The 15,855-nt window shown below is 38.8% G+C and overlaps 2 protein-coding genes across 2 annotated transcripts; one reads left to right on the plus strand and one right to left on the minus strand.

Annotated features, from left to right (window-relative positions):
• The first annotated feature begins 1,694 nt into the window (after nt 1-1,694).
• Nucleotides 1,695-4,751, plus strand: LOC113168394 (Fc receptor-like protein 5). Its single transcript, XM_026369434.2, has 7 exons — nt 1,695-1,801; nt 2,206-2,241; nt 2,653-2,916; nt 2,996-3,268; nt 3,476-3,559; nt 3,720-3,779; nt 4,208-4,751. The coding sequence occupies exons 1-7, from the start codon at nt 1,771-1,773 to the stop codon at nt 4,243-4,245; spliced, it is 786 nt and encodes a 261-aa protein (XP_026225219.1). The 5' UTR covers nt 1,695-1,770; the 3' UTR covers nt 4,246-4,751.
• Nucleotides 4,752-8,054: 3,303 nt separating this feature from the next.
• On the minus strand, nt 8,055-15,604 carry LOC113168365 (low affinity immunoglobulin gamma Fc region receptor II-like). The gene is made up of 8 exons (XM_033326675.1): nt 15,502-15,604; nt 13,849-13,884; nt 12,963-13,226; nt 12,626-12,883; nt 12,338-12,508; nt 12,147-12,224; nt 9,705-9,782; nt 8,055-8,240 (listed from the first exon to the last, which is right to left on the minus strand). The coding sequence occupies exons 1-8, from the start codon at nt 15,548-15,550 to the stop codon at nt 8,173-8,175; spliced, it is 1,002 nt and encodes a 333-aa protein (XP_033182566.1). The 5' UTR covers nt 15,551-15,604; the 3' UTR covers nt 8,055-8,172.
• Nucleotides 15,605-15,855: the final 251 nt, after the last annotated feature.

Raw genomic sequence — 15,855 nt, forward strand, 5'->3', positions numbered from 1 at the left:
GGAGTTAGGAGGCAAAACCGAGGAAGAGGCCGAAGACATGTACGTGTTCCTGATGAGATAAGAGCCACACTTGTAGACCATGTTGTCAACCATGGGCTCACAATGGCTGAGGCTGGTAGAAGGGTGCAGTCAAATGTTGGGAGAATTGAAAATGAAAATTCTTGTAATTCATAAAACTCATTTTGTGTCTTCTGTATATAGCGTATGATGGAACTGGAAGCAAGTGAACAGCCGCACAGCTTCATCTACATGGATGAGACTGGCTTCAACCTAACAAAATGTAGAAGGCGTGGCCGAAATATCATCGGCCACAGGGCTACAGTTGATGTGCCAGGCCAACGGGGCGGGAACATAACCATGGGTGCTGCCATCTGTGACAATGGTGTGCTTACTCATATTCCCATAATAGGTCCATAAAACACAGGACATCTTATAACCTTTCTAGAAACTCTCTACAGAGATCTCATCCCTGAAGAAGAGAGGGGTCAGAGTGGAGATCACCTGCCAACGTATGTGATAGTTTGGGACAATGTGAGTTTTCATCACTCCAACATCATCAGGCAATGGTTTGCAGCCCACAACAGGATGCGGATGGAGTTCATTTCACCCTACTCTCCATTCCTTAACCCTATTGAGGAATTTTTCTCAGCATGGAGATGGAAAGTTTCTGATCGCCAGCCACATACACAAATGACCCTCCTGGCTGCCATGGATGCAACGTGTGATGACATCACAGCAGACGCCTGCAGAGGCTGGATAAGACACTCTAAAATATTCTTTCCACGCTGCATTGCAAGAGAGGATATTCGCTGTGATGTGGATGAGAATTTGTGGCCTAACATACAGGAACGACAAGAGGTGTAGGAAGACCACACCAATTCCTACTGCACTGCCTGTACTGTTGTACAGAATATTGTCCTATCTTTTTTTTCCCTTTGTGTTACTGTTTGCAGTGGGTTTTTTCTATGTTGGTATGACATGGTCTGTCAACAAATTACAGTATAAACAATAAAAGTGTAAATGTGAATCTTGTCCAGTCTCTTGCAATCAAACAAAAAGGTGTAACTTACATTTTACAATAATTGTCATCAGAACTTTAGCCATAGTTTACATCAGAACCTCCCTCTAAAGTACAGTTATATTGACAACATGACTAAGTCATTTGACTGTCTTGTTCGTAGACAATGACACAAGGACTTGACATTCTGATGGCACTGACATGTTCACTGACATAAAGACTTAGTTTTGAGAGATGAACTAAAGATTTTGAGCAAGTTACAGGCTTTTGCAAGAAATCCATAGTGTTTTGCTGTTTGTACAAATTGGTTTGAGAAATGCACACACATATTTGCAAACTTCAATTCTGATCTGAGAATTGTACTAAAGCGACTGAGAAAAACTGTAATCATGATTCTTACACATTGACTTTAAAGGAGGTAATAATTTAAATACAAGTCCATTATTAATCTACTATGTTCAGTTTGTTCATAGTCTCGTCTGTGTGACATGGACAAACGTTCTTGTCCTTGAAGGCCAGTTTCTTGTTCTTTGGACATGAGACGAGTCTGCCTGTTTAAAAGCTGCCTATTTAATCATTGACTGAATTAAATACTTTAACAGATGGTTTAACTTTGTGTACTCAGTCAGCTCCTTCCCGCCATCTACAGGTGAAAACAACAAACCAACACGCTGCCGCTGAAGTACTGTAGGAAGGAAGTGGGTCAAACTGCTTTGACCAAAAGTGTTGATCTCACATCACCAAGTGGTACGATGGCCCGAACATGTCTTCATCTGCTGCTCTGTAAGTCCAACCTGTATCACTGGAATAATCCTGTTAATTATATATTTTATATTAAGCTTTTATTGATTATTTGTCTCACCTAATTTTATTATTCCTAAGGTTTCAGTCGATTTAGTTTTTCCTGTGTGAAGATGTTTGTATTTAGGTTCATGAGTAAAACATTTGGCATTTACACATAAATATCTATGTGTAGTCGACAGCGTCCTACGTAGTAGTCATGTGTACGTTGTCAGGTGGGTGAGTTAGGTGAATCCTGTGAGACTGATCAAACAATAACTGTCTACATGACTAAACCAGGTTTTATCTGTGAAACTGTTTGTTGTTAAAAAGTGTAAATCAACGTGAAACCAGAGAGATGTCGATGGTAACAACTTAATTATGAAATAACTCTCATTTGTCTTTAGTTGTTATCTCACTGCTGAGCTGCACAATGAACCAAGGTCAGTGAACGTCTTCATGCTGTAAAGAGTCACTCTACAGTTGTGGAGTTAGAAAGGTGTTTGACTATAACACATGTAATCATATCTACAGGCAGGATAAGAAACATACATTTCATGGTCACACCTTCACAACTGAACATGCAAACTAGACAATAAACTTAATAACTATTCAGCACAAAACCATTAAAGAGGCACTACAGCCCTTTTTGACTGAAGCCTATTTCTAAAATTAGTTATTTAGTGTAATAAATTGGTTCAGGTTGTGTTGATATCTGACACATATAAGCTGAAAGGTTCGTTTCCTACATCAGCCACTAATCATTTTCTGTTCTGCCCATTAAAAAGTTCAGTCGTGTGTGTTGTGTTACATGTCCACTGAGTTTTGTGTTGTTCCGTTATGATTCCCCACAGTTCGTCTGACTGTGAGTCCCAACAGATCTCAGTTCTTTAAAGATGAGTCTGTGTCTCTGAGCTGTGAGGAGGACGACAGCTCTGCTGGATGGACACTGAGGAGGAACACAACCAGACAACAGATGACTCAGTGTGGAGATGGGTGGGGAGAACCAGCTGGTTCTATTTGTAACATGGTCTACATGGATCCACTGGACAGTGGAGTTTACTGGTGTGAGTCCAGAGAGGGATCAACCAGTAGCATCATCAACATCACTGTCTCTGGTAAGATCAGACTGTGGAGTTAGTGTTGATGAGTCTGTGTGGAAATGGATGAAATGCTGTAGTTTGTCTCTGTGTTGAGGTGGATCAGTGATCCTGCAGAGTCCTGTCCTCCCTGTGATGGAGGGACATGATGTCACTCTGCACTGTCAAACAAAGAGCCCTCCCTCCAAGCTCCCAGCTGATTTCTATAAAGATGGCTCCCTCATCAGGACTGAGCCTACAGGTCACATGACCATCCAGCATGTTACCAAGTCTGATGAAGGCCTCTACAAGTGTCACATCAGCAGTCATGGAGAGTCTCCACCCAGCTGGATCTCTGTCACAGGTCAGGAGGGTGAAGACACGTCTTCAGGTAATGTTTTTGTTGCAGATGATCCAAAAAACGAAATGAAAATTAAGTTTGAACCTAAACAATAAAATATTTTTTTTCTTTTATTGTAAGTGGTTTTAATATTCCTTCATTGTTCCTTTTAGAGAACCCTAATTGAATTTACATGTTCCTCGCGTCTTCCGTTTGTGTCGGCACATGTTGCATTTCTATGTGTTCTGGTTCTGCTAGTGTTCCTGGTTCTGCGGGGGTTACTGGTTCTGCTACTGTTCCTGGTTCTGGTGGCGAGAAAATGTGTGTGGGGGATTTGTAAAGGTGAGGCAGAGATCTCAGAACCTGATTTTCTCAATATCATATATAAACATGATTTACTTATTGTAAAGTTTAGTAGCTTATTAATAGATAAATTAGATGTTTATGGTTTAATTAAATGAAACAGACTCATTTACTGACAGTATTGTGATTCATATTAAAGATAACGATCACGTCGCAGATGGTGACATGAAAATGACAAGTCTACAACAGTCAAGTACAGGTAATGTGTCAAATGTTGTTTTGTACCCTGTGGTAAATACTGACAGGTCTATAGATGTCCTGCTCATATTCATCCTTGGACGTCAACACAAATGTTTTCAGTCTACAGCAAAAATAAAGGAACTGGAAACGGGAAACAAAACAAGCAATGTAACTAGGTCAAATCATTTTCCCAGAGAGAGGGAGACAAATGGCTAAGTTAACCTTTAACATTACTCAAATCCTGATGCACTTTCTGCTGCATTTGTTAAAATTAAACTGTCTGTTGTCTGATCTGTCTACGACTGAAAGTACTAGCATGTTATTGTTGATTGTTTGTTCAGAATATTACTACCTACATTCTGATTACCACAGTAAAAATAGCTATACTAGCAGTACTGGTATTAGTTACTCGCAGTAATTTAGTCCTTTGTGTGCTTTATTTTCCAGAGTTTTATTCAGTGATAAGAAGAAAAACAGAGAAATAATCTTCAAAGAAGAGAAGATCAGTAGTCGACATCATGGTCCAACATTGGAACAAGAGTCTGCAGCCAAAGAGGAAGAAGAAACTAGTTACTGCTCATTGGTTAGTAAGGAAAAGGTGGTGTTGCTTTGAGTCTTTGCTTAAAAAAAATAAAAAAAAAAGTTTTAAAGAGATATGACGATGAAAGAATAGGTGTCAAAGCTTAAAGAGGAGATGTAAATCTCAAACTTAAAATTAATAATGTAGTGTTTTTGTAATAGTTGCCTGTAAAACCACAGCTGTTAGTTTCGTCCAGTAGTTGCTGAGGTTTCTCACTGTTGTTCGCTCTGCTTCGATGTGTGAAAGTGTTTTCTCTACATAGAGTTGACCACAGTCAACTTGTCCAGTTTGTTGTTTCAATAAATACTTCAGTAACATGTCAGTTTCTGTCATCAACATCTGCTGATATTTAGAAAATACCTTTCTAACGTAAAAAAAAAAGAAAACATTGACAGTACAGTATTTCAATTCAATTCAGTTTTATTTGTAGAGCGCCAATGCACAACAGAAGTCATCTCAAGGACCTTTACAGTGTTTAAGGTTTAAGACCTTACAGAGAATATTTATACAAAAAATTATAGAGAAAACCCAACAATCCCATTTGAGCAAGCTTTAGGCAACAGTGGAGAGGAAAAACTCCCTTTAGAGGAAGAAACCTCCAGCAGAACCAGGCTCATAGTGGACGGCCATCTGCCTCGACCGGTTGGGGTGAGTGGAAAGAGAAGAGACAAAAGAACAGCAGGCAATAAAGACAACAACAAGCATCAAGAACATTGGGCAGATGAACTGGATTCTAGAGATGTACAGCTCCAGGCCGAGGATACCTGCAGAAAAGTACAGAGAGAGGGAGACAGAGAGGAGGAAACACAACTAAAGGAGAGAGAAGACACAAAGTTAATGACATGAAATGGTAGAATTAGAATGGATAGAGGAGAAAGGAGAGAGGAGAGGAGCTCAGTGTATCAGTAGAGGTCCCCCAGACTAAGCTGAACTAGTCTCAGCATAACTAAGAGATAGTTCAGAGTCACCTGATCCATCTCTAACTATAAGCTTTATAAAAAAGGAAAGTTTTAAGTCTAGTCTTAAATGTGGAGAGGGTGTCTGCCTCCAGAACCTGAACTGGGAGCTGGTTCCACAGGAGAGGGGCTTGGTAGCTAAAGGCTCTGCCTCCCATTCTACATTTGGAAATTCTGAATATTTATGATCTTCATATGAAGTACTATAGTAGGATTAGTTGTATTAATACTAGTACAACTGTAAACAGTACTGTTATCAGTGGCCTCTGCAGTAATGTCATTACTCAACAGCTTTGCTGTTATTTTCACAGAATGTTATTGATGCATTTGGATTTTTCTGCTCTTGTTGTTGCAGCACTGAGCTGGTTTCTCTGCAGCATCAATAAACTTTGGTCTCACTTGATGTTTTTCTCGTGTGGTTCTGTGGGTTTTACAAAACACTCAGATGGAAAATTTGACCTGTTCTCATGTGGCTGAAGTTGTTATTATTCATAAGTTACCCATGGGCGGCCATCTGCCTCGACCGGCTAGGAGAGTGACATAGACTCTGCAGACACAACCATACTTCTTTAATTAGCCAACAGCATTTCTAAATTATACAACAATTAATTCAGATCAAGCAATTTCATTGGTCTAAAGGTGATCCATGAGTGCTGATGAAAAGTCTAACAGAACCAGGACGTTTTACTGCATGTTTCACTTCAAGTTAAATCATGAAACGTCATTTGGAAACAAGGCTGCGAGGTTCAGTGTGATCTTGATTAAATGAATATAGGAATATTCTAGTTCTTTGGTTTAAGAGTGAGACACTGTCCAGCAGGTGGCAGAAGAAGCTTTTAATCTGTGTAGGACACAGACAAGATGATAACAAATTTCAAACTCTGACAATAGTTAATACTTTAGTGGCAAATAACTCTACCAACAGTAAAATACTGTACATTATTCAAATGTTTACCACAAAATAAACACACACACACACACAGACTGAGGTTTACAGTATCACAGAATCACATTCAGGAACTGAGAAAGTAGCAGTCAGTCACAAAGTGGTTGTACCAGTGTGGTGCACGTCCTGTTTAGGTTCAGTGTCCTGCAGAACTCTCCCTTTAAATGTCACTTCATCAGAACAACTTGCTTCATCAACAGGTTTTATAACAGACAACATCACTATACAAGGTGTACTGAATTTTCAAGTGTTATCTGATCACAAAAGCTAATAATAGTCTTACAACTTTGTTCACTAATAAATATAAAGTGAGTAATTCAATAAATAATTAATAATTAGAGTGAATTCATTTATATCTCATAGACTTTTGCCTTTTTCTCTCATGCTGGCGAATCAGCAGCACCATGTGCAGGGTGGCATTTCCTGGTGGGCCGCTGCATAAACTATCAATGTGACATTCAAGAGAGCTGATGAAAGAGACAGAGAGAAGGTGACAGACAGAGAGATAGAGAGATATAGATGTGGTCGTGTTGTTGTGATCGACCCGGTGGAGCTTCTGTGCAGCTTCGCTGTGGTTCTGTGTGACAGTGTTCTCCTCATTAAGACGAGCTCGGTCCACAGGCTTCGTCTGGTTAACGGCAGCAGTGACTGATTCTACGCATTAGCTTCAGTGTAGTTGTAACTACTAAAACTGTAACTGTGCAGACAGAAAAGAGAAGCAGAGCAGCACAAGCACGAATATAGTCCAGCTTTATTTAGTATAGTGTCTCAACATTTCACTGGTTTCACCACAAAGTCTGTTTATTGAAGAAGTAGGCAGCTTAACATACTGTAAGTGTGAAAACTCAGACGGAGTTTTTGATCGTTATCGACAGAGCTGGGTTAAAAAAGCCCTCCACCACAAGCAGCCGACCAATTTACCTTTACTAAAGTTAGTTGTATTTTCTACCAAGGATCTGAATCTGAAAACGAGGAACTGATCAGTTAATGTAGCCCCGTCATAGTAACATGAAATGGTACTTAAGTAAACCTACAGTAGTGGGTAAATGTATTATATCATAATGTAATCGTAATAAGATCCAGTGGAGGATGGAAAATAAAAACACAGAAGCTACTTAACTTATTAATCTTTGGTTTTTTAATGAGTTGACTCAGTTACACGGTTTTACAGCCAGTGTTGACACTGTTGATTCTACTTGGACTATAAGACATTAATAAAGTCATCACAGATTTAAAATTTAACAACAGAAACACTACGGACAGATATAAAGTGTAGCTATGATGTTGGTCTGAGTCAGATCACCTGGTTTTTATGACACTTCAGACCTGGATATTATCCAGTGAGAACTGAAACTGACGTCAGCACTCCCACGTTTACACCACAGCTCCAACTCAAATGTCAACAGCTTGATGTAAGAAACTTGAATCTGCACAAATCTTTTCAACGTTTCACAGATTAAAGAGTTGATCTCTTCAGACACAGCTGATGCTTTTCTGTGCAGCGTTCCAGCAGTCGCAGACGTCTCTGCTGTTTATAGTCTGCGGTTACAGTTTAGTCTGTTCGCGTGCACAGCAGACAGGTGTGACTCGGTTAGCCACATCTAAACCGGAACAAGAGCATTTTTCCGTCTGTAAGTAGCTCTGAGAACCACACAAGAAAAACAGCAAACCTAAGTCTCTCAATGTTGCAAAGAAACCAGATCATTAAACACCAGTAAAAGTAGAAATAATGAGAACATTTACCACAAAATACATGAAAATTTTCCTAGAGTTCATTAAATCTATGAATAATATCACAGGAGAGTGATTTGATTAACTGACATAAAAGATAATCTTTATTTCTTTTTCTCTAAAACTTTGAAGCGATGTGAGAACATGATAATCAAGATAAAAATGAATTTAACTTGGTGTGAAGGGCTCTGAGGTCCAGTTAGACGGGTGAAGGTGTGGAGTGCGGCTGCAGGGATGAGTAGATGGTGTCTGTTGTTGTTGGAGCATCTGAACAAACACACACAGTTTGAATCAGATGAGATAAGGTAGAAGAACAACCAGCAGGAAGTGATCAACGTGTGCTAACCTGACTCTCCTCAAGTACCAAGACTGTTTCCCTCAAGAAACCTAAATGTTACGACAGCATGTGTGAACTAGGTCAAGTCGTTTGGTCTTTTTCAGTCTAAACTGTACTTGGTTTGGATCCTTATGTCTTAACTTCTGATGTCGCAGGGGGAGCTGTGAGCGTTCACAAATGAAGAGCAGTGTTACCTTTGATCCGGTTTGATTTGGAGACCATTTGTCTGTATGTTACTTACTGAATTCTTTCATCACTACAGGTGCTGCAACTTTTAGCAGTAGTGATGAAAATATGTGTTATATAGAGATTAAGCAAAGACAGCAGGTTTTTAATGACTGGATGATCACAGAGTTTCTTAAACCTACTGGGCTCAAAAGTGTTGTCACATTTTACCACAAAGTGCAAAACAGACAAACACATGTAAGCTGCACATAATCAGCCAAGGAACAATCTGCAGAAGTGAGAAACCTCACGAGCCTCAAACTGCTGCATACTAGAATCGACAGGAAGAAGCTGCTGTTGTGGTTTTACATGTGTTAAAATAAAATGCAACTTATTTACCCAATGGTTAACCAGTGGATCTCATACAAAAGACAGTGTGTTGCTGTGTGAAGACACATCCTGTGTTTGAACAAAGGTTAAAGACTTAAAGATGTAAAATGATCTGACAAAGTTTACAGAAAAGTCAAAGTGGAATCAGTTCTTAAACCCTCATGAATCAGCTGTTGACCCCGTGTGTGTCGTTTGAAGGGGTTCAACCGGGCAGCTTAAATAATTTAAATGCTGAGAATTAATAATAATCATGATGATTATGATGTCAGAATCACGAATCAGTCACAGGAGACTCTCACTCACTGATGTTTAAAGATTTCTACTGTGAATGTACTTATGTATTTACATTGGTACTTTAAAGTCAAAGATCTGAGTTCTTCTTCCACATTCAGGATTGTGTTAATAGTCATCTCCTATCAAGTGTCAACATTTCCACTCCAGATCATACCTCCTACATGCTGTACCCAGGAATCGACCGCCCCTACATCCTAAAAACAAGGGGCCAGTTCCCAAAGTGAGAACGCACCTGACCTGTACCGTTTCCTGCTGTGAGTTAGAGACGTTGTGTGGAGGGCGTGTGTAAAAACAGCTGGTTTTATTTTGTACTGGGCTTAGCTTCTGGTCTTAGCCTCCCTGTTGTGCTAACTCACGCTTGGTTCCCCTCACACCGATCAGCTAACCCACGCATTACTGTGGTTTGCAGTTTTGTCTTTATGTTTTTTATCAGCCTTTGAACTTTATTTGTACGGAACAAATAATGTTCCATTTTGAACTCTATAGTATGACAATACAAAATCCACATGCAAACATAAAAGAAAAGAAAAACATATAAATATTACCTGTGCTTTGTCTAATTTGCTGCTGTTGATGATTTTCTGTTAGTACTCTGACATCTGTGTAAGATGTGTGATATTCAGCTGCAAAGAACCAAAATGTAGTTTACAGAATAATAATCATAATGAAGATTTGAGTGTGGAAATACAAACATACAACATAAAATCAACGGGACAACATCTGTCTGTGTCTCACCTTTAGATGTTCTTAGAACACATGATGTCTTTAGAAAAACCAGTAACACCAGTAGAGCCAGAAAACAGATGGACGCAACAGAACCAACACAACAGAGAAGAGGGGCTACATGCTGTACCCAGAGACCGCCCCTCCATCCTGAAACCAGCCAGTTCCCAAAGTGAGAACGCACCTGACCTGTGCTGTTTCCTGCTGTGAGTTACATGGATTATTAAGCAAGTCTGGACAGTGTCAGACCTGATTCTCCAGACGCTGTGTGGAGGGCATGTGTGAAAACGGCTGGTTTTATTTTGTACTGGTCTCAGCCTCCCTGTTGTGTTAGCTCACGCTTCAATACCCATCACACCGATCAGCTAACCCACACATTGCTGTGGTTTGCAGTTTTATCTTTAGGTCAATGCATTTATTGGTTTGTCCCTCATTAGGAGTAATTTTCTGTTTGTCTTCTTGTTTTTATGCCCTGTAGATTAGTTCTTTAAATAAACCTGCTGCTTTATCTTACTTCTTCTTCCTGTTAGGGTTATGGGGCCTCCATTTTCACACAAGCCGGGTAATGTAGTTACCATAGCACCCACCACCTTCACCTCACCACTGACTACTTGTTTCACACCGTATCCTTTTGTCATTTTGAGTTCTAAATCACTTGTTTACTTTAATGGTCACTGTGTACGTCGCCCCCTCTTTATGAATAAGATGTCCCCAAGTGAAGGATCGTCAAATTGGGTCCATGTGGTCAGTAGCCTTTTGCTTGCGGTGCTCCAAATATCGGTTGGACAATAGAATAATCTACAAACAATACAGATGGTATATAGGTGCATAGAAACCGACAGCCTCTATGCAAAGTATGAGTGTTTGGTTCCTGCCCCAGTTGTGGTTAGGCAGTTTAGGAGGAAACTAAATGAAGCTAACCGAGTCTCCCAAGAAGATATAGTTCTGTACAACTAAACTGCATCTGGTCAACAATGTTTGGATGATTAAGCTTTGAATAATTTTAATTACAATTAGTTAGATTGTTGCTGCCTAGTAACATGTTCATACTTAACGCAAACATTAAATCAAACAAACGTTGAGACTCCACACACAGTAAATGTACACAGGCAACAGTGTAGTCCACCAAAAACGTCGGCCTACAACTTCCTGTTTTCTTTTCTACACAAATATCTTATCTTGCAGTTCAACATCCAGATTTAGGGCTGTCCAGAGGGCGTGATGAGTGCAGTGTTTGCAGAGGTGATGATTTGATGATGATAAACAAAAATAGGAAACTTAAACTAGATGACCACAGAGTTGGTCGACTGTTTCAGATTTGCTACAGGATACAACGTCTTCAACAAAGACAGATCATACAATCTGACACTTCACAAACTACAATGGAGGAACTTTTTTAAGTAGCACGTCTTCAAACATGTACTCTAACATCAAAGTTTCAGTGTAAATGTGGTCTGCGAGGATCAGTTTAACTGTAATAAATAAATAATAATATTTCACTGTAAAAATCTTGTAGTCCCACAAATTTTGAGGTTATTTGTACCAGCAGCAAAAAATGCCCACCAGTGATTATTACCCTCAAAGGAGGACGTTGGGGTGGATGGATGGTCTAAGAAATCAGAAATCAGAGAACTAAGGAGACTGGAGTTCAGTCCAGTATAAGAAAACGTTCTATTGATGGTATCATTACCAGTAACTTGACCAGTCCAGATATAATTTTTGTCACTAGACAAGTGTTGTGTGAAGCTAAGTAAGCAGCTGGAAAGTGACATTTTTAGTAACCTTACCATGTTTAATTAGTGTCTAAACCTAACCAAGATTTTTGGCTAATCACAACTAAGTTCCTTTCATTGTATGGTCATAATCTGAAGAGATGTTTGGTCCATATAAGTCACGTGATGAACTTGAATTTGTAAAGGAAGGAGGACTTTAAAGCCAAATGTTAATTGATTGAAGGTAATGTAGTGCTTAAACCTATTCCAAACCAATTTCAGCTTCATCTGCATAATTGTTCACTAACATTTTAACAACTTAGTGTGAAAATGAGCGTTACCAGCTGCTACTTTGATGCCATTGTACGAGATTTCCCCTGCCATCAATAGGGGAGCAGTTTCAAACATCTGCCTCCGTACGTGGGGGCGTTCTTAGATCACTTTAGCCATGAGAGACAGTTGGACCTTCAGTGGTTTAGAACTGAATTTCCACTATATATGACAATACAAAACCCACATGCAAACATAAAAGGAAAGAAAAACAAATATTACCTGTGGTTTGTCTAATTTGCCACTGTTGATGATTTTCTGTTAGTACTCTGACATCTGTGTATGTTGTGTCATCTTCAGCTGCAAAGAACCAAAATATAGTTTACAAAATAATAATCGTAATGAAGATTTGAGTGTGGTAATACGAACATATAACATAAAATCAACAGGACAAAAATCTGTCTGTGTCTCACCTTTAGATGTTCTTACAACACATGGTGTCTTTAGAAAAACCAGTAACCCCAGTAGAGCCAGAAAACAGATGGATGCAATGGACACCAACACAAAAGGAAGAGATGAGAGGGAGGATGGAGGAGGATGAGATGCGTTTTCACAAGTGGTAGTTTCAGGTGTGGTGTTTGATTCTAAAATGAACAATAAATAATAATAATTATTAAAAAATGTAGGAAAAAACATTATGAACAGTCACTGCTGATTAGTGCAGAAACATGATAACATCCATACAAGTATAAGAACATTACCTGATGAATTGTTTATAACCCTAATCCAGCTGGGTGGAGACTCTCCATGACTGCTGATGTGACACTTGTAGAGGCCTTCATCAGACTTGGTAACATGGTGGATGGTCATGTGACCTGTAGGCTCAGTCCTGATGAGGGAGCCATCTTTATAGAAATCAGCTGGGAGCTTGGAGGGAGGGCTCTTTGTTTGACAGTGCAGAGTGACATCATGTCCCTCCATCACAGGGAGGACAGGACTCTGCAGGATCACTGATCCACCTCAACACAGAGACAAACTACAGCATTTCATCCATTTCCACACAGACTCATCAACACTAACTCCACAGTCTGATCTTACCAGAGACAGTGATGTTGATGATGCTACTGGTTGATCCCTCTCTGGACTCACACCAGTAAACTCCACTGTCCAAGGGTTCCATGTAGACCATGTTACAAATAGAACCATTGGATTTCCCCCACCCATCTCCACACTGAGTCATCTGTCGTTTGGTTGTGTTCCTCCTCAGTGTCCATCCAGCAGAGCTGTCGTCCTCCTCACAGCTCAGAGACACAGACTCATCTTTAAAGAACTGAGATCTGTTGGTACTCACAGTCAGACAAGCTGGAAGGAATTCAGTTTATATTTGAGCAAATCGTATTTAATTTATAGTTGGAAATGTGCAACTCTCTATAAACTTGTTGCTGTGTGTCCCTGTATTCAAATGTCCCACTGTGTTACAGAAGGTTCACTGGGAAACTGCAGCTAAGTGCTGCTAATCATCAACCGTAGGTTAACTGCTCATCGGGTTCACTGGGGGGGTTACTGGTACCCTAGTAGAGGTCTATAATAGAAAGGGTAGGAGATCACAAGGGGAGGGCAACTGTCAAAAACTGCTTGAACAGGGGTGTACTTTCCCTTTAATGACCTTCTTCCCAACCATTATTAGGTTTTTTAACCTAATAATGGTTGGTTAAAAAACCATTATTAGGTTAGGGTTAGTCTTTCACACGTTAAGTTTTTTTATTCCACATGGCTCCAGATTCTCTCTATTTCTCTCTTTGTTTTAAGCAAATATAGTTGTTTATTTGTTTTGAAACACTATAGCATCTTATTTTCCCCCGACAGGACGTCGTACAGTACGTTCCCACAGCCCAAAGAGGATGAATCAGTTACAACACACTAATATGTAAAATCAGCAGACTGACCCTTTAAACCATTTTATAGCATAAAGACGTTCACTGACCTTGGTCTGTGGTCCAGCTCAGCACTGAGGTCACGACTAAAGACAAAGAGTTGAGGTTATGATTTTATTTAATTCATTCAAAGCAAACTGTAGAAATAATGTCATGAACGGAAAATACTACAACAAAATGAAGCTCTGTTAAAATAAAGTAATACATTTATTCTCTATATGATTCATGTACCACTTTATCCATAATCCGTTATTTAGTTATCTAGGAGTGTTTAGTCCTTACACTCAACATCAGCTTGTCCTCTGTTGTTATTACTTCTGCTTTTTTAGTACTATCCAGTCACTGTGCTTTAAATTGTTTGTTAATTTTTCAAAGGGAACACCAGCTAATTTCTTGATTAGCATTTAGCACTACACAGAGAGCAAGGTCAGTAAACTAAGGAGACAAGATAACTCCAACGTTAGGTGCTTCTGCAATCACATAGAACAGTAAGTACTTTAAGTTACAGGTAGTTTTAAAGTTACCTGTGACAAAGAGAACTTTGTAGGAAACAAATAACTTGACTTGAAAATAAGAAAGAATTTATTAAAGAGCAAGCCGTCAACGAAACCAAGCGAGAATCTGGAAGCAAATAATACCTTTTAATCTTACCTTATCTATCTGTCTATCTATCTATCTATCTATCTATCTATCTATCTATCTATCTATCTATCTATCTATCTATCTATCTATCTATCTATCTATCTATCTATCTATCTATCTATCTATCTATCTATCTATCTGTCTATCTATCTATCTATCTATCTATCTATCTATCTGTCTATCTATCTATCTATCTATCTATCTATATGTATTTTAAACTGTTTAGAATTAAAACATGTCACTGTCTTATCAATAATTACGCCTTTACATTTAACACGTGCTGTGACCAGAACAATGGCACCTTCCAGAACTGTGACTTACTGTTCATATTAGGATCTAGATCAACAACCTTTAACTTGCACGTTTAATTCTCATTTTTGTAGAATCAATTACATTACTCAGAATTACAATCTTTCATAGATTCACAGTTCCCTCCAAAAATACTGCAACTTCAAGGCCAATTCTGTGGTTTGTTGCTGTTCACTGGAGACGTTTAGGTTTGAAATTTAAACATGAACTTCTAATGCACGATAAGAATTTCAGCGAGCGAAAGTACTAAACCAGTTAAATGAATTAAAACCTCAATTTTTGGTTACATATCATATTTGTAATAGCTTCATCAAGCCTGTGACATTTTGCAACATACGCGGAGCGTGATGTCCACTCACCAGCCTTTGTAGTGTGTAAATAGAAGTTTTTGAAGTAGCATTCAGCAAATTTCCAACTATAAAACTACAAATATTATGTTTTTTAAACAAATAAAATTAATTAAAGTTTAAATTTAACTATCAAAGTGTTCAGTTCTATAATAGCTTATTTATACCGTTGATCTTGTATGTGTAATTCAGCTTCTTACAATAATTTTAATTATTGCACTTCACTCTATAACATTTACATTTTACTTTGTTGTATTTTTGTTTGATTCTGATCAGTATCTTACTTCAAATCTCATTTCATCACTAGATGTTTGGTTACTGTAATTTTCAATCACTCATCACTGTTCTTCAACTCAGCTGACGTTCTTTAAATCAGGATTATTAAAAGATACAGGCTGTACTTACAGAGCAGCAGCTGAAGACATGTTAGGTCCATCGTGCCTCTCAGTGACATGAGATCAACACGTTTGGTCAAAGCTCTTTGACCCACTTCCTTCCTCGTTCAGTGGCAGCGTGCTGGCTCGTAGTTTTCTCCTGCAGGTGGCAAGAATGAGCTCACGCTGGGTATTAACACAGTTAAACTAGTTAATACAGTAAATAACAGCAAACATGCAGCGTTTGATCAAAAGCTGAACACAGATCAGGTGCAATGATAAAATATACAGATATATGTAAAGAATATCCTATAAGATAATAGCATAAAGAGTAGAAGCTTATTTTAAATTGTAATGGAAAACAAAAGTGTGTACGTGAAGTGTT

Source organism: Anabas testudineus, chromosome 18, assembly GCF_900324465.2.
Source record: "Anabas testudineus chromosome 18, fAnaTes1.2, whole genome shotgun sequence".
Lineage (NCBI taxonomy): Eukaryota > Metazoa > Chordata > Actinopteri > Anabantiformes > Anabantidae > Anabas > Anabas testudineus.

Excerpts from the sequence above, each read along its gene's own strand:
- LOC113168394 (XM_026369434.2), top strand. The coding sequence starts at position 1,771 with ATGGCCCGAACATGTCTTCATCTGCTGCTCT. Across the intron at positions 2,917-2,995 it reads CATCAACATCACTGTCTCTG|GTGGATCAGTGATCCTGCAG; the intron begins GTAAGATCAGAC and ends CTCTGTGTTGAG. Across the intron at positions 3,560-3,719 it reads TGTGTGGGGGATTTGTAAAG|ATAACGATCACGTCGCAGAT; the intron begins GTGAGGCAGAGA and ends TTCATATTAAAG.
- LOC113168365 (XM_033326675.1), bottom strand. The coding sequence starts at position 15,550 with ATGTCACTGAGAGGCACGATGGACCTAACATGTCTTCAGCTGCTGCTC. Across the intron at positions 13,885-15,501 it reads ATGTCTTCAGCTGCTGCTCT|TCGTGACCTCAGTGCTGAGC; the intron begins GTAAGTACAGCC and ends CTTTGTCTTTAG. Across the intron at positions 8,241-9,704 it reads GCAAATTAGACAAAGCACAG|ATGCTCCAACAACAACAGAC; the intron begins GTAATATTTATA and ends GTGTTTGTTCAG.